At 47.1% G+C, this 23,722-nt stretch overlaps 1 protein-coding gene across 1 annotated transcript; it reads right to left on the minus strand.

Annotated features, from left to right (window-relative positions):
* Positions 1-390: 390 nt before the first annotated feature.
* LOC148511619 (toll-like receptor 6) lies at positions 391-15,975 on the minus strand. Its single transcript, XM_088442017.1, has 2 exons — positions 15,892-15,975; positions 391-6,195 (listed from the first exon to the last, which is right to left on the minus strand). Exon 2 carries the CDS (start codon positions 6,107-6,109, stop codon positions 3,719-3,721), a length of 2,391 nt encoding a protein of 796 aa, XP_088298143.1. The 5' UTR covers positions 6,110-6,195; positions 15,892-15,975; the 3' UTR covers positions 391-3,718.
* Positions 15,976-23,722: the final 7,747 nt, after the last annotated feature.

Below are 23,722 nucleotides of genomic sequence, written 5' to 3' on the forward strand. Positions count from 1 at the left end.
ATAATTACACTTTTTTACAAGTCAAAAGTGAAATCATTAAGATAAAGAAATGGATTTGTACTTTCTTCTGCAAAATAAGGAACAACTAACTGTACAATTCTCTTTTATTTCCGCTTTCTCCCTTTTACCTCTTTGCTATTGGATCTTTAGTCTGAGTACTTTGCACACTATTCCTATAACTAGTTATAGATTGGAAGCTGCGAGCAGGGCCGGCTTGCCTCTCTGTCTGTCAGCTAACAAGCAGACAGAGAGGCAATTACCTTGTTACCAAATGTAAAACGCAATTGAAAATGCTAGCGCTATATAAATAAATGTTAATAAACAATAAAATAAGTTCATTACACAAAACATTTTCAGTTAAAACAACACTCACAGAACATGTTTATTTTTGAAAGTACTCTGAAAAACTCTAAAGATCAACAGTATACAGTATACCTTCATCACTATTTACAGCCAGAAGTATAAACTATACAGTAACAGTCCAAACAAACAACAGGCCTGTGGACGCAATGTTGATATCTACGCAGATCGCGCGACTGTTAGCCATTGCTCACGTGTGTCAGCACATGCAGAGATTGAATTGCTACTACGCTCACACAGAGGATGTACTGGCAAAAGTAAATGATATGTAGTCAGTGTTTGGGGAAGGTAACGGGGGTGTTTGGAAAAAACGCAGAGTGCCCTGACTTTTTTTAAACCCTGTTTTCTGAGTGTACATACATTAGCCACTGCGGTCTTCCTTGCAGCAGGAGAGCCCTCTGCATGTCTGGAGACCCACTGTGTCTGCAGCAGCTTAGACGTACTCAGAAGGCTGATGACCACCTGATCTGCGTTCGATGTTGCTGGTTTTGTATGTGAGTGGCGGATATGAGATGCTTTAGTGAGTGTCTCTAAGCACTGGGTGGCCAGTGGCTCATTAGCGTACTTTCACAATTGCGCTCAGTGAGAGATAACAGCTGCGTTGGCATTGGTGTCCACATCTGAAACAGGCCCAGTGTATTATAGTCATACTTGCCAAGTCTACCTGATTGTCAGGGAGACTCCCCGAAATAGCAATAATCTCCCTGACTCCCTGAAGAGTCTAGCAATCTCCCTGATTGCACCTTACCCCCATTATGAAGCTGTTACAGTGTTCTCCCCAGAAAAGTTTTTCAGCCGGGTGGCATCAAGAAGTAGCCGGGTGGGGGCCTTCGCAATAATAAAATGTTTAAAATCCTGGCCTTATAATGATTTTAACAATTTATATATTAATTATCTTCTTCTTAGAGGCCCAGATACTGTCCCCACTTGCAGGCTACACAGAATATATTTTTTATACAGCTCTGCAGATACTGGCCCCACTTGCAGGCTCTCTTTAATCAGTTCAGGTGACTGTTCCCGCCTGAACTTTTATACAGGAGGGATCTTTGCCCTCTAGCCTGACATCGCCCCTGCACTGTGATGGACAACTACCCCCCGCCCCAATGCCACATCCCCTGCTCGGCACTCTCCCCTGACCCAATGCCGTGTCCTCTGCCCGGCACTTGCCCCAATGCCGCGTCCCCTGCCCGGCACCTCTCCCCGCCCCAATGCACCATATCCCATCATCTGGAACCTTCACTAACATGTCCGTATTGCTGGCGGACAAGGAGCCTCCAATGTGAAGAAGTTGACATCGGCGCAGCTCGGCGTTGCATCCGTGTCCGTGGCAACAAGGACACATTGAGGGTGACCGGGAATGCAGTGCATTGGGGCGGGGGGGGTAAGTGCCGGACGGTGGGCTGTTTCTGCCGGGTGATGCGCCCGAAGAAAACGGCCTGAGGAGAACACTGTGTTATATAAAATAAAAAACAGAGATATATACATTCAAATGGGATTTTTAGTATAATTTCCCTGCATTGGTTATTATAAGGCACAGTGGGCCTCATTCAGAGGCGGTCGTAGGATGCAAGCGGTCGCTCAGAAACAGGGCGGCCGCTTGCATCCTGAACGGCCGCCTCCATGTCGGTCGTTAGGCTGCGGGTTAACACCCACAGCTGTAACGACCGCTAAGGGAGATGGTCGCGATGGTCAAGACCATCGGGGCTTACGACGAGACCCTAGGGTAGGGTCTCGTCAACCTTAAGCCCTAGGGAGCTTCCTGCTGTGTTTCAGCAGGAAGCTCTCCACTGACATCACTGGTGATGTCATTGGGGCCGCCCCCAAACGGCTAGCGTTCCGGCGGGAATGCCTCCGTTTGGGCAGGCATGACCCCTGCCCGTCCAGCAAACGGAGCGAGCTGTCAATCAACATCGACAGCTCACTCCGTCTGCTTCGAGCCCGCTAACGACGGATCACCCGTCGTTAGCGGGGGCTCGCGCATGCGGACGACGGAGCCGTCTCCGTCGTGCGCATGCCCTGTGGACCAACATCGAGTCGGTTGCGAGCGCTCAGCGCTCGCGACCGACTCTGAATAAGGTCCAGTGATCCCTATGGCTACATGCATTTTCTGAAAAGTTTCAGTGTGTGTTCATCAACAAGTAGATCTTACTGACTGCTTTGGGGCTCATTTACATGTGGATGTAAGTCAGGTTTATGGCACACCCCGCAGATGTAGCAGTACACGCCCACTTTACCACCACGCTCATAGGTGCTGCTTTCACAATCTCCCTGAAATGCTTTTTAAAAAGTTGGCAAGTATGATTATAGTTGCTGTGTGTTATAGTTGCTGCATAGAATCGATTGTTATAACATAAAGCAATGGGTTCCAAGCACACCATGATCACCTAGATACACACTTCACTCTTCCTACATGGCACAGCCACTGGATATTTTTAAATGCTCTCGGTACAGATATTGAGCAAAAACTTGTTAAGTAAAGTTTTCATTTCAGTTCCGTCCCATCAGGTATAAATAATTTTTTTCTGTTTAGTAATTCATCCCCATGGTGGGCATTCAATTAGCTGCTTTTTTTTTAATGATCCCTGTGATCAGTTAAGTTAGCGCTCCATTTATGATTGGGTAAATACTAATAGTGCAATTTACTGAGCCATAACCCTCATTTAGCAAAGAGCTAAATCTAAAATGCACTGGCCAGGAGGCTCTCGAAAATCGGGTGCTACCAGAAAAGATGGACAAGTCTCCCAGGGTGTGGATTCACCTGGCTGCAGCCACACACTTCCCCAGTGAATTACGTCAACGTGGCTCCGCCCCCCCGATCCACAATCCTGGTAATCATTTTTTGTGCAGAAGAAAATGATGGGTAATTGAATTGCCCGGGGAAAAAAAAATCACGGTAAACTCCTGTTTTTACCGCAACAAAAAATTATCATGTGCAGTTGAATATAAGAGTGACATATCCAATTTAATCAGCACCGTATTGCAACTTAGATGCAGTTTCGGCAAAAAAAAGATGCCCGGCACTGGTAGAGTCTCACAGGACCAAGCGGTCCAAGAGGGGCTTTTGACTGCGGCAAAGACGAGTGAGGACACATCTGTATGCTGAAAAAGTGGGTAGTTTCCAGGGAAATTCATAAAACCTAGGACTGCCTCTGGAAATGAAAGGACTGCTGGCAACTATGGAATGGCAGCCACATTGGGGGTTGAACCTGTTGCATTATTAGGAAACTCATGTCCCTGTAATGTCATTACTTCCTAGTGAATTTTGCAATACATTATTATAAATATCAATGCAGGGCATCAAATGGCCACCTGTGTCCAGGTGATGATTCCACTTTAAGTAACCATCTATGTGATCTACCTATGTGCTTACACTGGGGACAGAACAGCTACTGTCTTGCTCTAAATCTGATAAATTGATGCTAATAGCTGCCCTTAGATTTGCCCAAAACAGACCATGTTTACTTTTTTCCTTTGGCCATTCCAGATATGTCCTTTGCGCCATGAGAGCTTTTAATTTGAAGTACTTTGAAGGAATAAGGTACTGAGGAATGGGTTCAAGCAGAATAAGGATTAGGTTGTCCGTGTTCTCAGAATACAATTTGTGATGAGCAAAATAGAGTTCATAGTGGCACCACTCGCTCTGCACGAAGTGTGGCGATAAAACAAAAATGGACTTGTAGCTCTTATCGATGCAATTTATAATGTTCTCAACAATGCTTTTCCCTGGGGCAAAATTCCTCTCGTGCTGGCAGATCCGGAGGGAATCGTTCATGTTCTCGATGTTCGGCAAAAATATATTCTTAACCCAAGATGCGTCATATTCACTATAAGAGACAAAGGCGTGAAAGTCCAAAGCTTTCTCGAGTTCCTGATAACCTCTCTTGGTTCTCCTAGTCCTGTGCTTTGTTCGCGTCCACTGTCCGATCATTTTTATGAACCACGGTACATCAAAATACTTACACAGGCCAAAAATCAGAGCAAGGCCAATGATTGTCGGCACAATAATGACTGGTACCAATATGAAAATGTTGCAGTACATCTCTGGCATGTAGAAATCATTCAACTTCACCCCCTTCAAATTATCCGGGCGTTCACAAACATAGGCATCCGGCCATCCAATCATTTTCCCCGGTGACTTACTTTCTTCACTAATGAGTATTTTTATTTCACAAAAACAGTGGAATGGGTTATTACCCACATTCATTTGTTTCACACTTGGGCACTTTCCGATAGAGTCACTAGAGAGGTACGGAATTTGGTTGTGTTCCATGTTGAGCATCAGGAGACGAGGGAACAATGCACAGTCTGGCAAATCAGCCAGTCGATTATATGCTAGATTGAGATATTCTAATTTCTTCAAATGGGTTATTTGCAACGGAACATGTAAGATATCATTATTTTGCACATTTAGTGTTACAATATTTTTTGGCAAACATAGAAAAACAGAGTCGGACAGCGAACAAGATTCCAGATTCAGCTCTTGTATGCTCGGTGACCAGTGGCAATCTTCCGTTCCGTATTTAAGCTGATTCCTGCTCACATCTAGATATTGCAATGAGACCATTTTCTCCGTCATAGAGCTCACTTTAGATAACCTTTGAAGCTTATTTCCTGACAGCTTCAAGACTTGCAGCTTAGTCAGCTTCGAGCAATTTTGAAATAGACCATCCGTGATGACATTATTGGAAAAGTCAATGTACTGGAAGGTGCTTTGATTGATAGGACATGGCATGAAAAGGAAATTGGCAGAGCGTATAGTCAGATTCACAATGTTCATTTCGGAAAAGAGCCTGTACAAGTCGTCTTGAGTAAACAAAAACGTTTCTGTTGTAATATTATGCAGAAAAAGCTCTTTCATTGACGTGTTAGAATAATCGAATGGAGTTTTCGAAACAATCCCTGTCAATGTGAAATCATATAGATGTAAACTCTCAACGGACGAGTGCCACATATCCTGAAGAATGAGAACAAGTATTTTCCATGATAGGGAAAGACTTTTCACGGTTAGGTGGGTCACTCTGGAGTTCCTAGTTACATCGGAAATAGATTTGTTTAGATCTACTCCCTCTTTTTTCCATTGACCAAAATTTGACAGTTCCAAAAACATTGATGTGTTGACAGCATCAAATAGTACGCTGAAAAGGTTGTTTTGATCAGACAGCGTAGAGAGGTGAAGGTGGGTTGTATTGAGCATGAGTAAGCTATTATTTTCGTAATCTGATAGGTGATTCAAGTCAATGACCACATGCTGTAGTTGTAAGTGAGAAATAGCTTCCAGATCAGATCTTCGAATCTCAGCCGCGCCAAGGCCTAAATATTTCAGCTGCAGCAGATTCCCGAGACGTCTGCAAACGGACAATGTCTTAAATTTATTTGCTGAAATGTCCAAATGACGAAGGGGATCTGGAAAAGTGCATGAGATGTTCTCCAGCATGTTGTTGGATACATCTAAATAGTGCAGGTGTTTGATGGAATCAAAGACATTCGCGCTTAACTCCGTGATAAGGTTATGAGAAATATTTAGGACTTTAAGTTCCAACAAATTCTTGATGTCTGCTGCTTCAAGTATTTGGATGCTATTGTGTGATAGATCTAGTACTGTTGTCCATAAGGACAGATTCTTAGGCACGCTAGTCAGTGACTCGTAGGAGTAGTTAGCGACAATCTCGCTATTCTCCACCAGTGGATATGTATAAGACTGTGCACACATAAGGAAAGAGGCAAGGGTGAGAAGGAGTACGGCAGCCATATTTCCACAGTGGTCCTTTGTCTTCAAGTTACCTGGAGATTCTGATCAGTTGCATGAGTTTTTCACAACAGATTTCATCATTTTAACTGCAAAGTAAATACATATAATTAGTTGCTGAGATGACTCCACCAAGTACAGACACAATTAATAACAAACTAATGGATTAGAATAATAGTGAGAGGGAACTATCAATTTTAATTACAAAAAAATCTGTGAATATGCAATTTATTTTATTATACCCAAGGGGGGGAGAGATATCAGGCCTAGGAGAGAGATAAAGTACCAACCAATCAGCTTCTAACTATCATTTTACAGGCTGTGGGGGAGATGAATGAAGCATTGAAGAGAGATAAAGTACCAAGCAATGACCTCCTAATTGTAATTTTTTTCAAATACAGGGGAAGATGTACTAAGCTCTGAAAAGTGATAAGGTGGAGAGTGATAAACGACCAGCCAGTCAGCTCCCAACTGTCATGTTACAGGCTGTGTTTGAAAAATGACAGTTAGCAGCTGAGTGGCTGGTGGTTTATCACTCTCCAATGTATCACTTTTCAGAGTTTAGTACATCTGGCCCATTGCCTGTAAAATAACAATTAGGAGCTGTTTGGCACTTTATCTCTCTTCTAGGCTTTATATATCTCCCCCTGAGGTTTATCTCTCTTCTAGGCTTGATATATCTCCCCTAGGTGTTATAAAACTTCCACTGGGGTCACTCTACCTGGAGAGAGCTTTATACTGTCTTTTGAAATTTGTTAAATGCTGTTTTGCTTATAGGTCACAGGTTCTCAAACTTGGTCCTCAGGACCCCAAACAGTGCATGTTTTCCAGGTCTCCTCAGAATCAAAAGTGAAATAATTATCTCCACCTGTGGATCTTTTAAAATGTGTCAGATATTAATGACTATACCTGTGCACCTGATGGGTGACCTGCAAAATATAAACTGTGTGGGGTCCTGAGGACCGAGTTTGAGAACCACCGTTATAAGTAGTTTGAGGGGAATCGGTATGTAATGCCGCTGTTTTGCCGCCGGATGAAATACAGACAGCGGCAGGCCGGTGGTTTGAAATCCCGATAGGTAAAGGTAAGTACCCTAACCCATACCCTCTCCCCCGCTAACCCTCCTATAGGGGTGCCTAACCCTAACCTCCCCCCTTAGTGCCTAACCCTAACCTCCCCCCAGGGGTGCCTACACCTAACCCCCCTCCCTGCACCCTAAACCTAACCCTCCCGAGTGGGTGCCTAAAACTAACCTCCCCCTAGTGCCTAACCCTAACCCCCCCTTTCCCTAGCCTAACCCTAACCTTTCCCGGTGGGAGGACCCTAACTCACCCCCGGGGGTCCCTAAACTTAACCCCCCCATCCCCGGGCTAAGTGTTATACTTACCCGTCCGAGGACAATCAGGATGGCGTTGGCATTTCGACACCTATCTTAAGTCCCTTGTCGGGCAGGACGAGTCGGGATTTAGACCGGCGGCATCGCGTCCGCCGGTCTATTAACTACATCCCGTTTGAGGTGTGGTTTGACGATACAGGCCGTCACCTAAATTGTCCCAGTTTTTCAACCAGGAATGTTGCAGCAGTGCACAGTCCCTGTATGTAGAGCCTGTGTGGCTGTTTAATGAACAATCACTCAACCATAAAAGCAGTTATAAAGAAACATTTCTCAGCAGGTTTCCTCAATAATATGTTATTTGCTAGGTGAGAATTCCAAGCTACATCCTTGCCAGATGTATGCAAATAAACCTTCCTGAAAGGAAAAGGGACCTCTTAGGTGTTATTTACAGTACATGCCAAGATCCATCTGCAGCACACTAATTAGTTGAGTGTCTTATGCAGCTTTATTATTAGGACCAGCAAATCCAAATACTGGGCCTGTTTGTTTGCCATCGCGCATGCGTATAAGCCACACTGCGATAACGGGCGCACATAGGATTCCATCGCAGAGTGTGTGACAGGTTGTTAGCGTTTGGGGGTGGTAACGGGGGGAGAGGTCTGAGAAACGCAGGCATCTGTCCGTTTAAATGCTGTTACATGGGCGTGCATAAATTAGCCACTGCAAGTGGCTAATTTTTTTTAAACTGCAAAGTAGATACGGTACATATAATTAGTTTCTGGGGTGACTCCAGCTTTACGTGTCTGCAGGGTATACAATCGGGAAGCCGGCTGCCTTAATGCCGACTGTCATATCCCAGCGAGGGATGAAATGGCGGGCGTCTAGATGTAGACGCCTGACATTTCTCCGACGCTGGGAGACTGGCGCCCAGCATCCCGATCGAAGGGATGCCGGGCGCCGCGAGCGGAAAAGCCGCGGGGGGGAGGGTTAGGTTTAGGGCACCCGGGGGGGACTTAGAGTTAGGCGCCCCCCCGGGAGGGTTAGGGTTAGGCTAGGGGGAGGGAGGGTTAGGGTTAGGCACCCCCGGGGGGGGGCTTAGGTTTAGGCTTCCCCCCCAGGGGACTTAGGATTAGGCAGCGGGAAAGGGGGGGGTTAGGGTTAGGCACTTAGAGGGGGGATTAGGGTTAGGCACTTGGAGGGGAGGTTAGGGTTAGGGGGTTAGATTAGGTTAGTTAGTACTTACCTATCCACGATCAGGATTTCCAGCGCTGTCAGGCTTCTGCTGCCAGGAACTCTGCTGTTGTCGGCCAGGCACTGCCGGGAATCGAACCGCCGGCAATGTGGCCGGCGGTATTTCATACCGATTTCGTCTGAAGATCTCCCAAGGCTGCGGCTGGTCAGACCTGCTGTAAGGCTAAGATGGGCGCCAATGTGCGGCGATGTTACTGATATTTACGCAGGTATGCGTAATTGCACACAGATAAGAAGGCAGCAGAGGGTGGCATTATGCTTGGGTGATCTATGCAGACAGTAGCATGTTTTCACTGCTGCGCTGTGTGCGGAATCGCAGCTGAGATCGCATTAGCGTCCACCTCTGAATCAGACCCACTGGTCTAGAAGCATGCAGCCAATGTGACAACACTAAAAGCATTCAAGTGCAAGTCAGCAGCAAAGTATATTTATCATTAGCAGGTTTGGTAAAAAAAAATCCTATGATTTTTTTTCTTAGTAATGTACAGTAGTTTAATAAAATAGCCATTTCCATTAAAATGCAACATTCATTATTATTACTTACATTTAGTTATAATACACCAGCATACCCAACAGTGCTTTATAATCAGCAACAAACCATAATAAACCAAGACTTGATAATAATTGTCAAATAGGTAAGAGGGCCCATACAACTGTATAGGAAAATGTGAGATTATACATGAAGCTAAATGCTATAGATTGCATATTAGCCTGGGCAGAGTGCAATGGCAAAAATTACTACTGCTGGGCATACACTCTACAATTATCTGTCAGATATCTGTCCAATCTGGCTGGTTGAAATGAAAACCTGGTAATGTATGGGAGCAAATGACAATCGTCCATTTGCTCACAAACACTGGAAAACAGACAACTGAGCGGTGCGCGGCCAGCGCCGCACTTATAGACTCTGGGCACTAGAGTGTGCCCGGAGTCTTTTAGCGCATGCGCGCCCATTTTCTCTGTACTGCGCATGCCGCCGGGGCCATTTTCCAGCCGTTTTTCACAGCGCAGACACCTACGCTGACGTGGGACTCCGGAGAGGTAAGTATAATATGGGTGCAGGATGTGCAGTGCGGGCCCCTCCCTGGACCCAGGGGCCCGTGTGCCCCGCACACCCTGCACCCATTATAAATACTCTCCTGTCTGACAGATAATTGTATAGTGTATGCCCAGCAAAAGGGGCCTATTTATTAACATTATTTTTACTAAAATAAAGTGAAAAGTGTGTTTTCACACCCTTTTCACATTATTGTAGTATCACACAAAAGTATTAAAGGGCAATTGGAGTAGAATTTGTAACATATTTTTAGTAAGCAGATCGTATTTCCCATAATTGCAATGAGAAATGTGATCTGGCCATAGTTACTAAATATAAAATGTGAAACAATACCGGGGGAAGGCCTGTGATAATAACGCCACCTGGAGATGGCGTTAACCAGGTTTTACCCCAGTTCCCTGACTCCTGCTCCTCTCTAACAGGCAGAGCAGTCGGACCCCAGTGATCAGCTGTGTGGTCTAATAGATTAAAAAAAATTAAAATTACCACACACCTTATTCCAGGGACCAGTCATTGGTGCTCCGGTGATGTCCTCTGAGGCTCCGGTCAGCTGCTCTCCCAGCTTCTGCACTGTGACCCTGGTCAGCTACTGCACAGAATAGCTGAACACAGTGCAGGAGCCGGGAGAACAGGAGTCACAGTGCAGGAGCCGGGAGAACAGGAGTCACAGTGCAGGAGCCGGGAGAACAGGAGTCACAGTGCAGGAGCCGGGAGAACAGGAGTCACAGTGCAGGAGCCGGGAGAACAGGAGTCACAGTGCAGGACCCGGGAGAACAGGAGTCACAGTGCAGGAGCCGGGGTCACAGTTGACCGTGCCCCAGAGGACATTCCCGGGTCACCGTTCACTGGAGATAAGTGAAAGCTAAGCGTGGATGGAATCACGGGGGTGGGGGGGTCGTGAAAGGGGTTTGCGGTAGCCGGTGGCAGCACATGCGCAGACACATTCTCCTTGTATTTTCTCGGAAAAATACAGGGAGAAGTGTGTGGATGGGACTCTGGACCTTATTCAGAGTCGGTCGCAAGCGCCGATGCGCTCGTAACCAACTCGATGGTTTGGTCTGCGCACGCGCAGCGGCTGCACTGCGCGTGCGCAAGCCCCGGAGCGGCAGAGAAACTCTGTCGCTCCGGAGCTCGTTATCAAAGGGGCGGCTGTCGATGTTGATCGACAGCTCGCCCCGTTTGGTACGCGGGCCGGGGGGGTGGTTTCCAAAATGGAGGTGTTCCCAAGCGATGTCAGTGATGTCAGTGGGGAGCTTTCTGCTCCATCAGAGCAGAAAGCTCCCTGGGGCTTACGCGTGCCCAGACCCAACCTTAGGGTCTGGTCGTAAGCCCCGATGGTCGCGATGGTGATCACCATCACGACCATGAAACTGGTCGGTCGTTAAGCTGTGGGTGGTAACCCACAGTTTAACGATTGACAAGGAGGCGGCCGTTCAGGATGCAAGCGGCCGCCCTGATTCAGAGCGACCGCTTGCAACTAACGACCGCCTCTGAATGAGGTCCTCTATTCCCAAAGCTGAATCAGGCCCTTTATCTCCGCTCACTTTATCTCCATCCAAGGCTTAGTAAATAGACCCCTAGATTGGGAAGCTACAGTGCTGAGCCAAGCATGACGCAAATGGGGTAAACTTTTTAGTTTTCAAAGAGGCACAGTATTTATGTAGCCCCTATGCCAAGCAGCGGGAAGAGGGGTGGTAAACTTATTGCATCCTAAATCAGGCTTGCCTATCCTCACAATTTTGTCGGGGGCCTCCCAAATATAGGAAGTCGCCCCTGGCCCCCCGGAAAGGTAGACAGGCTTCCTGGCGTTTCCCGACACGTCCGCCCCCCCCCCCCCCCGCACTAGTGATAGAAACCTCAGCAGCGGGGGGGGGAGCGGTGACGCGGTTTGCGCTGAATCGTGTAATCGTGGCCCCGCCCCCTGCTTCACAATGCCTGTAATTGCTGCATTGTGAAGAGGGGGCGGGGCCACGATGATGCGATCATGCAGCCCCACCCCAATACGTTGTCATTGTCCGGCCACGCCCCCACTGCATACAGGCACTCAGGGCCTGATTCAGAGCCGCTCGTAAGCGGCCGCTCGTTCGCTCCGAGCGATGTTTGCATATCTGCGCATGCGTATGGGTTGTAATACGCAAGCGCGAACAAGTTAGTGCGGTCGGAAATCGTGTGCTCGCAAAATAGCGAATGCCTGCTAATTTGAGTGACAGGATGAGGCGTTTGTGGGTGGTAACGGGAAGGTGCTTGAAAACGGGGAGTGGAGATCCGAACGCAGGCGTGCCAAACGGTCAAAACGGGCGTTTTAAGGGTGTGCATAATTAACAAAGCAGCGTCATCGACCACGTCACTTGGTTGTCTTTTAGCCTGAACTGCTCGCATGATTGCGGTAGGAAAATGCTACCACAAGAATAGCGAGCAGTTCAGACGCCTTTCGATGTACTCAATTAATCTAATAAATAGCGGAGATGACGTATGATGCGAGCAGCCAGGGGGCGTTTTTTCAGTTTTTTACAAATAACAAGCGCATGTTTCGTTCGCTCGTTCAGACATAGAGGCGTCAACAGACCACAAAGAGCGAGCGCTTAATTTAAATATCCGGCCCCTTTTTCATAACGACCGTCCGCAAATAGCGTCCGGCTCTAAATCAGGCCCTCAGCTCCTTCCCAGAAGGAGTGAGCTGAATGTCAGCAAGTATGTTCTAAATACTATCAAATAGCTGACACGCTAAAAGTTTGTTACTTGAATACTAATCTAAAATCAACAAGCTCCATCTAATGCCTGAAACCACACAACAACAGTGAAAGCAATACGGATCATAAAACAGGTGAGAAAGCAAAGTCCATTTTCTTCTATAGCATAAACCAAGAGATACTCTAATGTCACGTGGCACTAACGCAAACAATGTAATATATGACAAGAGATAAAGCATATTATTTCAAAACTCTCATATTGTATAGTGCTCTACTAATATAATACCGTAACACCAAACAGGCTGGTTTTGAGGCATTTGTCCCAGAAAAGGGCGTATTCTATCAATGTAGATGTATCGTAACAAGACTGTGGGTGTAGCTGGTCGGATTAGTGCAGGAGTTATGTAACTGGCATAATGTATTGTATTATGTTCTGAAGCAGCTTGTTACATCATATGAACTATGGGCCCGATTCAGCAGTGGCAGTGCAATCGCGCCAATTCAGCTGCGAAAATATGCAAATGTTTGTAACCGCTTAGCCAGCATAGAGACGCTCACTATCGCTTTCTCACATCCGTAATTCCTCGCAGTCCTGCATATACATCAGTAACATCGATTAACATCGGACCCTCACACACAATTACAGCAGCTCTGACCTGTCTCAGAAATTGCAAGTCTCACCACACGCAGTGAGTACACAAACTGCGTATGTCGTCACAGTGGCTAATTTATGCACTGCCCTGTAACGGCGTTCAAACGGACAGGCATGCCTGCATGACCACTCCCTCGTCACCACCCCCAAAATATCTCCTGCGTCCTGGTCACAAGCATTCTGATCAACCATCTCCATAGAAAACTGTATGTAACAAGGGACCCGATTCAGATCCGCTCGCTAGGAAGCGTTCGCTCGTAGCTGCCGATGGTTCACATTGTGCGCATGCGTGCGCATCACAGTGTGCGTGCGTGAACCGCAGAGAGCGATCGGGAAGCGTTCGCTCGCTGCACATAGACTGCCCAGCAGAGTGAGTGACAGGAGAGGACGTTAGTGGGTGGTGACAGGGGCTGGCTGCTAGAAAAGGGGGAGTGGCGATGCGGAAGCAGGCGTGCCTGAGCGTCTTAACGCCGTTTCAGAGGCGTGCATTAATTATAGGCAGCGTCATAGTACTCGTCACCTGGCTGTTTACACTGAAGTGATCGCAGTGCTTGCGGTAAGGTATGGTCAGCCCCAAGCGCTGCGATCATATCCAATGGTACCCGATGTACCGATGGTTGCATACACTTCCTGGAGATGATGTGTGCAAGTGGGCATCTTAAGACAGGCTGGTGGGTGTCTGCACAAACTGAGCGATCTCATGCCAAGACATAGTGGGCGTGCTAATGCCTTGCCGTGTGCTCGCCTGCCTTCCCAAATTTGCATACGCTGGGTTGCGAGTATGGGCGCCAAGAGGGGGGGAAAGCGGGTACAGTTAACCCGGGCCTGGGCTTGCTAGAGGGGCCCGGTGGAGCCCGGGTCTGGCGTCGCCCCCCCCCTCCCTCACAGCAGCTCAGCACACAGCATATGCTGGGCTGCAGTGTGAGACTGCTCGCGGCTGCTACAGCAGCTGGAGCAGTCTCCTATGGCTGTGGGGGGGAGCGATCACACTGATCGCGCCCCCCCCCCGCGCTGGGGGGTTTACAGCACTGCAAAAGTGAGATTTTTCAAGGGGGCGTGGCCATGCCTCCCGCGATTAGGCCACGACCCCTCATTTACCCAGGCCCGGCCAGGCTCTCTCCGGCCCTGGTTGCGAGCGTATGTATCTAGCGAGTGGGTCTGAATCAGGTCCAAGATGTGCAAGTGTAGCTTTCCAGATATTCGTGTGTCGGGTAATTCCATCTTAAGATGGTGTTACACAGTTAAATTCATTGAGGTAGCCTTACCCAGGGCCAGATTACAATGGGGCAGATGGAGCTCCAGCTCCAGGCCTCTACATAAAAATAGACCCATCATCATGAGAGCATGATGATGACCAGCCACCAGCTGGCCATAAATGATAAGTATTTAAATTGTATTTCTATTTTCTTCACAAAATCATGCGATTTTTAATTTTTTATACTTTTACAATTTTTGTGGTGAAAATGAAAAAAGTGGGGGGACAAGGATAAACAGTAGCGAAATAGGTTTCTTGGGGGGCTATATGGATGGGGCAGGTGTACTTAGGATTGCAGGTGCATGCAGCAGGTGTTTTTTTTTTAAATGTTTTAAAAGTACACTTTAGAGACACAAAAATACGCTAGCACCCATTTTCAAGTACCCCAAATTTGACTGGACTATTTATTTTCACCAAAAATTACTGTTGTCTATCATTCTTCACCACTTTTACAAATATGCTTCTAGAAAGCATTTAACACAACTTAAGGACACAAGGTACGTTTATTAGGCCTATATAGTACATATCTGTAATGATTTCCAGTGTCAGTGCTTCTTATTTTGGGGTACAGACTGATTCCCCCAGTCTGCGTTTTCGCCTGTTCTGTAATTGAACACTGTGAAACGCGGGGATGCGCATGCCACGAATACGTATCCCAAACAGGTGATTGCAACTGAATGTCACTTTACAGGCTGTGGCTAATTGAATACGGGTCACAGCCTGTAAAGTGACAGTTAGGAGCAGGTTGGTTGGTATTTTATCTCTTTCCACTTTCTGTCCAAGGCTTAGTACATAGACCAATTAGGGAGACATTGGGGCTGATGATAGTGTAAAGGTGTATACGCCCACATGGTACTGGCCACACCCACACAGCACTGGTCACACCTTCTCTGCTTCTCATAATAGGCCCTTACACATTTTCTGCCTCAGGCCTGCGTGGCCCTTAATCTGGCCCTGGCCTTATCAAAGACCTTGTCCTGGCGTTTTGGATTCGTACTCTACTGCCCACCCCGAAAAAAAAAAAATTAGTTGTTGCCGCGATATGCAGCGATAACAATTCTCAGTTTTTTTGGGCTGTAATACTAAATATACCCCTATAACAAGTAGGGTGAGATGTATCAATCATTGCAAATACATGACAATACATCTCCCCTCTTCTCGCCTGTATACCGGCATTTTTGATTGCCGGCATGCAGGAATACTTACTTGTTATTTTAAGTGGGAAAATAAGCGCAGACCGTTATCTAACGGACAAAATCAGTTATTATATTCAAAAGCCCAAAACATGTATTTAGAATACAAAAGATATTGTGGCATTTATTATGTACAGATTAGATCGTGAACCATCAGGTTTTGTGACAGATTATTTACACTGGACGTGTAAAGTGCGTTATGTAATGTGCCCACTTGCCTGTGGGTATAATTACTAAGCCCAATGCTCTCTGGACATTCAATAATAAACTAAACTATGGTATACAGTACATGAATGTGATGACACCTCTGCAGAAAGAAGCACATAAGAGAATAAGTGTGACAATACTTACATAGGTCTGTGGCTGCCAAGCTTTCACAAACACAGAAATGCGTCTTTCTCTCATAAGACGCGGAGAGATGTTATTTCTAACAAACCCAGCCGTGCTCTGGCAGAGCAGGAAACACCAGCAGTTGTGTACACACTGAGCTCTTTACTGCATGGGCGGCTCTGTCTTTCACTTTCACATCACTGGTTCTCCTTTTATGAAAGTGATCATTCGGTCATTAGTGCACTGTGTATCTAAACTGAAGATAAAGATGATGAATGCTCCCACAATCAAGCTTTGAAAATATTGTCTTTTCAGAGCTTGATGAATGCTGTCCCCATACTAGTGTATAGGGACAGTGGGCCATTCTGCAAGAGGAAGGTAAGCAGGAGATATCTGTGATACTATGGTATGGGGACAGTGGGCCATTCTGGGAGAGGAAGGTAAGCAGGAGATATCTGTGATACTAGTGTATGAGGACAGCGGGCCATTCTGCGAGAGGAAGGTAAGAAGGAGATATCTGTGATACTAGTGTATGAGGACAGCGGGCCATTCCGCGAGAGGAAGGTAAGCAGGAGATATCTGTGATACTAGTGTATGAGGACATCGGGCCATTCTGCGAGAGGAAGGTAAGCAGGAGATATTTGTGATACTAGTGTATGGGGACAGTGGGCCATTCTGCGAGAGGAAGGTAAGCAGGAGATATCTGTGATACTAGTGTATGGGGACAGTGGGCCATTCTGAGAGAGGAAGGTAAGCAGGAGATATCTGTGATACTAGTGTATGAGGACAGCGGGCCATTCTGCAAGAGGAAGGTAAGCAGGATATATTTGAGATACTAGTGTATGGGGACAGTGGGCCATTCTGCGTGAGGAAGGTAAGCAGGAGATATCTGTGATACTAGTGTATGGGGACAGTGGGCCATTCAGGGAGAAGAAGGTAAGCAGGAGATATCTGTGATACTAGTGTATGGGGACTGTGGGCCATTCTGTGAGAGAAAGGTAAGCAGGAGATATCTGTGATACTAGTGTATGGGGACAGTGGGCCATTCTGTGAGAGGAAGGTAAGCAGGAGATATCTGTGATACTAGTGTATGGGGACAGTGGGACATTCTGGGAGAGGAAGGTAAGCAGGAGATATCTGTGATACTAGTGTATGGGGACAGTGGGCCATTCCGCGAGAGGAAGGTAAGCAGGAGATATCTGTGATACTAGTGTATGAGGACAGCGGGCCATTCCGCGAGAGGGAGGTAAGCAGGAGATATCTGTGATACTAGTGTATGAGGACAGCGGGCCATTCTGGGAGAGGAAGGTAAGCAGGGGATATCTGTGATACTAGTGTATGGGGGCAGTGGGCCATTCCGCCAGAGGAAGGTAAGCAGGAGATATCTGTGATACTAGTGTATGGGGACAGCGGGCCATTCCGTGAGAGGAAGGTAAGCAGGAGATATCTGTGATACTAGTGTATGAGGACAGCGGGCCATTCTACCAGAGGAAGGTAAGCAGGAGATATCTGTGATACTAGTGTATGGAGACAGCGGGCCACTTCACGGAAGGAAGGTAAGCAGGAGATATCGGTGATACTAGTTGTGGCCGGAGGCCAGCCACACAGGGTTAATGGCTGCCGCGACACCGAAGGGGTTAACCACCTGTGCTGCAGCGCCATTTTTAAAAGGACAAAAAAGCGCCAGGTGCCCATTGTAAATGTATACTTTGCGCTATGCGCTGAGTGTTAATAAGTGTGTTTTTAATGTTTTCTATGTCGCAGCCAGGACCCACTGGGGAAGTGTGGCTGCACGCTGGGAGACAGGGAGAACCAACTCCCACTGCGACCAGTGCTGAAACAGTTAAAGTCCCAGGACACAGGACAGTGTAAAAGCACACTGCACATGGTTTATAATAAACTGTATTAAAGTATATATGTATTGCTGTAATGCACTGCAGCTGATCTGCAATGCATTAGTGCATGAAGCAATGTTTATTTAATAGGCTATGCACTATATGGTTTAAGAGTATATTAGTGTAATGAGGATTTCCCTCCTGACATAGGAAGTGATATGTTAACTGTCCTGACCTATGGTAGTGGTCAAACCCATTGTGTAACAAAGCTTTCTTTGAAGTGCATTCCAAGTGAGACCAGGATAGAAGCTTTCTCTGGGAAGGTGTGAAGAGAGTCAAATTGCCAAATCTTCCTTTGAAATGGCCTGAGACCTGTCTCCTGTGTGTGTGCACTTCTGGGGAAAAAGTGTTTGTTTTTCATGATTATTGCAGGAAGACCAAAGCGAATACTATTGCTGGTTATTTTACAATGATATGTTGTCACTGTGTGATAAATGTATCAAAGGATGAATGTTATTTACTATTTCCTGTGAAATGTTATATCAACATTTTAGGAGACAGTTATTACTACAGTATATGATAAATCAGTTTTGTTTAGGTTTGGGTGACTCCTTTGAAATGTAATATGTGGTTAAATTATATTTTCTGAGGAATCATGATTGGTTGAGAGGAACACAGGGCGGATTTGCCCCCTGTGATGTTGTGTGTAAGAATGATATAAAAAGAGGGACTGTGAGCCCTGTATGTGTACAACCCTGTAACTTCTTTGAGGAGAAGAACTGCTGACTTGATAAGAATCCTGTATGCTGATTATTCCCTTTCATTCGGAAGGTTGAGTCTTCTATAAGACTGAGAGCAATAAACACCTTTTTGCCTTTACTTCGACTACATCTGTACCCTGCGACCAACAGAATTGCGCCAAAACGCTATTCCGTTCTCCTGCTGTTCTGGGTAAGAGCTCAGCGTCTCCAAGTTCAAGCCCTCTGCCAAGCTACCGTGCAGACCTTGTCCATTGTGAGGGATCAGGTGGGAATAGCCGACACCAAACCGGAGGTGTGTCCGCACTTAGTCTACGCATATGCAGCAGAACGGTTCCAGGCGCCAGCGGTAGGAGCCTGAGTGTACCTAATAAGCGGTTCCAAACGCCGATGGTAGAGTTTGGTGGTGGAAGCTTCAGTAAACGCCCACGGTGCAGTGAGCGGAGTCACTGACAGGCGGTCACTGACGGTGAGTGGGAGTCCAAATGCGCTAACCCGTGACCAGGGCCGGCCTAGACGAAAGGCGTCCGGTCACACTAGTGTATGGGGACAGCGGGCCATTCCGTGAGAGGAAAGTAAGCAGGAGATATCTGTGATACTAGTGTATGGGGACAGCGGGCCATTCTGCCAGAGGAAGGAAAGAAGGAGATATCTGTGATAATAGTGTATGGGGACAGCGGGCCATTCTGCCAGAGGAAGGTAAGCAGGAGATAGCTGTGATACTAGTGTATGAGGACAGCAGGCCATTCCGCGAGAGGAAGGTAAGCAGGAGATATCTGTGATACTAGTGTATGAGGACAGCGGGCCACTCCACGGAAGGACGGTAAGCAGGAGATATTGGTGATACTAGTTGTGGCCGAAGGCCAGCCACACAGGGTTAATGGCTGCCACGACACTGAAGGGGTTAACCCCCGTGCTGCGGCGCCATTTTTAAAAGGACAAAAAGGCGCCAGGCGCCCATTGTAAATGTATACTCTGCGCTATGCGCTGAGTGTTAATAAGTGTGTTTTTAATGTTTTCTATGTCGCGGCCAGGACCCACTGCACTGGGGAAGTGTGGCTGCACGCTGGGAGACAGGGAGAGCCAACTCCCACTGCGACCAGTACTGAAACAGTTAAAGTCCCAGGATACAGGACAGTGTAAAAGCACACTGCACATGGTTTATAATAAACTGTATTAAAGTATATATGTATTGCTGTAATGCACTGCAGCTGATCTGCAATGCATTAGTGCATGAAGCAACGTTTATTTAATAGGCTATGCACTATATGGTTTAAGAGTATATTAGTGTAATGGGGATTTCCCTCCTGACATAGGAAGTGATATGTTAACTGTCCTGACCTATGGTAGTGGTCAAACCCATTGTGTAACAAAGCTTTCTTTGAAGTGCATTCCAAGTGAGACCAGGATAGAAGCTTTCTCTGGGAAGGTGTGAAGAGAGTCAAATTGCCAAATCTTCCTTTGAAATGGCCTGAGACCTGTCTCCTGTGTGTGTGCACTTCTGGGGAAAAAGTGTTTGTTTTTCATGATTATTGCAGAAAGACCAAAGCGAATACTATTGCTGGTTATTTTACATAGATATGTTGTCACTGTGTGATAAATGTATCAAAGGATGAATGTTATTTACTATTTCCTGTGAAATGTTATATCAACATTTTAGGAGACAGTTATTACTACAGTATATGATAAATCAGTTTTGTTTAGGTTTGGGTGACTCCTTTGAAATGTAATATGTGGTTAAATTATATTTTCTGAGGAATCATGATTGGTTGAGAGGAACACAGGGCGGATTTGCCCCCTGTGATGTTGTGTGTAAGAATGATATAAAAAGAGGGACTGTAAGCCCTGTATGTGTACAACCCTGTAACTTCTTTGAGGAGAAGAACTGCTGACTTGATAAGAATCCTGTATGCTGATTATTCCCTTTCATTTGGAAGGTTGAGTCTTCTTTAAGACTGTGAGCAATAAACACCTTTTTGCCTTTACTTCGACTACATCTGTACTCTGCGACCAACAGAATTGCGCCAAAACGCTATTCCGTTCTCCTGCTGTTCTGGGTAAGAGCTCAGCGTCTCCAAGTTCAAGCCCTCTGCCAAGCTACCGTGCAGACCTGGTCCATTGTGAGGGATCAGGTGGGAATAGCCGACACCAAACAGGAGGTGTGTCCGCACTTAGTCTACGCATATGCAGCAGAGCGGTTCCAGGCGCCGGTGGTAGGAGCCTGAGTGTACCTAATAAGTGGTTCCACAGCCGATGGTAGAGTTTGGTGGTGGCAGCTTCAGTAAATGCCCACAGCACAGTGGGTGGAGTCAGTGACAGGCGGTCACTGACGGTGAGTGGGAGTCCAAAAGCGCTAACCTGTGACCAGGGCCGGCCTAGACGAAAGGCGTCTGGTCACACTGGTGTATGGGGACAGCGGGCCATTCCGCAAGAGGAAGGTAAGCAGGAGATATCTGTGACACTAGTGTATGGGGACAGTGGGCCATTCTGCGAGAGGAAGGTAAGCAGGAGATATCTGTGATACTAGTGTCTGGGGACAGCGGGCCATTCTGCGAGAGGAAGGTAAGCAGGAGATATCTGTGATACTAGTGTATGGGGACAGTGGGCCATTCTGCGAGAGGAAGGTAAGCAGGAGATATCTGTGATACTAGTGTCTGGGGACAGCGGGCCATTCTGCGAGAGGAAGGTAAGCAGGAGATATCTGTGAGACTAGTGTATGAGGACAGTGGGCCATTCTGCGAGAGGAAGGTAAGCAGGAGATATCTGTGATACTAGTGTATGGGGACAGTGGGCCATTCTGCGAGAGGAAGGTAAGCAGGAGATATCTGTGATACTAGTGTAAGGGGACAGTGGGCCATTCTGCGAGAGGAAGGTAAGCAGGAGATATCTGTGATACTAGTGTATGGGGACAGTGGGCCATTCTGCGAGAGGAAGGTGATGCTAGTGTAAGGGGACAGTGGGCCATTCTGTGAGAGGAAGGTAAGCAGGAGATATCTGTGGTACTAGTGTATGAGGACAGTAGGCCATTCTGCGAGAGGAAGGTAAGCAGGAGATAACTGTGATCTCCTGTTTTACCTTCTTGATGAATGTCAATTTTCACCTACTTTTGTAGAAATTAAGTGATGATGAATAGACCCCTTAGTCCACCTACCCCTTAGAATCAAAACCAACCTGAGACAAATAGGGCACATTTCTCAATGCCACATCTTAAAATGTGATCCTAAAGATATTTCCAGAGCCAGCCCTAGCCAAATTAGTGCCCTAGGTAAGATTTTGGGTGGTGCCCCCCCACCCCTATGGGATCCTGGAAAGAGGTGTGCCCTGGTTGAATTGGCCTGGTCTCACTGTGTTGTGGTCCCGTCCCCCATTGTGCTGTGCTCCCAGCACTCCTCTCCCAGCAGAGAGCACAGCACCCATCACCCAGCACAGCACCCCTCTCTCAGCACAGATCACGGCACAGCACCCCTCTCCCAGCACAGCACCGCTCACACCGTAGAGCACACATCACAGCACCCCTCACCCAGCACACATCACAGCTCCCATCACTCCTCTCCCAGCACAGCACCCCTCTCCCTCTTTCAGCACAGATAACAGCACTGCACCCCTGCACCCCTCAGTTCACAGCACTCATCACCCAACACAGCACACCACCCATCACCACTCTCCCAGCCCAGCATCCATCACCCAGAACACCGGCCCTCACTCAGCACAGCACCTCCCTCTCCCAGGACAGCACGGTGGCACCCCCTCACCTGACCCAGCACCCCTATCCCAGGACAGCACCCCCCTCCCCTCACCCAACACAACTTCCCTGCAGCTGTGCAATACCGTCCACATCAGAATTGGGCCCTATGGCAGTATTGGCAGGCACCAATGGACGCAGGTCCACACCGCACAACCTGCACCCATACTTTCAAGTCCTGAACTCTCCGATGTCCCACATCGACTGGAGAGGCACTACACAGAACTCCTGCAAAGTGTCCGCAGCCACCACTTTCCCGGTGTACTGTGTATGCGCAGTAGACTCGGCACAGACTAGTGCCCGGAGTCTACTGAATGTGTCAGTACGCCATGGCCGCCAGAGAGAGAGGAGGGGGCCCAGGATGGTGAGTGAACACGGGCCCCCTCCTCTCTAAATACGCCCCTGTAGCTAACTATTGCCATGTTTGTAGCAAGGGCCCTATCTGGGATCTTATAGTGGCTGTATGGAGATGTTAGTCTGCCAGAGGCTACTGATAACCTAATATTATTTATTTAGTATCACACAATGGGCTCTATTTATTAACATTTGTTTTACTAAAGTAGAGTGAAAAAGGGTGTATTCACACCCTTTTCACATTATTTTAGTTTTACATAAATTTTCATAAAATTCTACTCCAAGCCCTAATTATCACATATTTTTAGTAAACAGATCGCATTTCCCATAATTGTAATGGGAAATGCCATCTGCCTGGGATTTACTAAAAATCAGGTGGCGTTTTCCAGGGTCTCTCCCGGTTACTGGACTCCTGCTCTGTTCTAACAGGCAGAGCAGTGCCCAGGGCCTGCCCCAGTGATCAGCTGTGTGGTCTAAACAGACCACAAGCTGATGACTGCAAAAAAAAAAACAGTAAAAAGAAAAACTTACCTGAGTCCAGGGACCGGTGTTCGGTGCTCCAGTGATGTCCTCCGTGGCTCTTGTCAGCTGGTTTGCCATCCTGCACTATGACCCGATCAGCTGCTAAATAGAACAGCTGACCGGGTCACAGTGCAGGATGGGAGACTAGCAGACCGGAGCCACGGAAGACATCACCGGAGCACCAATGACCTGACAGGAGGTAAGTGAAATTAACAGGGGGGTCACGGGTGGGCCACGGGAGCGTGTGGGTGGTCGTGGGGGGTGTAGTGGCAGCGGTGATAAGGCTGCGGAGGGGATTGGCAGGGACAGAGCTTTATCGCAAGCTCTGTCCCTGCAAGGGATTTTTAATAAATCCCTGTGATATTGCCTGAATTCGCAATGTGAATTCAGTCGGTAATATCAAACTACAATCTGCATTGTAGTAAATAGAGCCCAATGTCTTGTGCATTGGAAGTTAGTTTTTAAAACGATATCATAAACAATGTTACTGGTACAGTATTTCTTGTGAATGTGACAGGGTGCGATTAGGTTCATTGCCAACATAGAGAAACGTGACATATCCAGAAGTATAAAGGAAACCTGTTCTACAGGTTCTGTTTTCTATTCAGTTGTTTACCGTGTGAGCTGTGAGCAATAAAACA

The sequence above is a fragment of the Taudactylus pleione genome, unplaced genomic scaffold (assembly GCF_031769625.1).
Source record: "Taudactylus pleione unplaced genomic scaffold, aTauple2 ptg000302l, whole genome shotgun sequence".
In the NCBI taxonomy this organism is placed as follows: domain Eukaryota; kingdom Metazoa; phylum Chordata; class Amphibia; order Anura; family Myobatrachidae; genus Taudactylus; species Taudactylus pleione.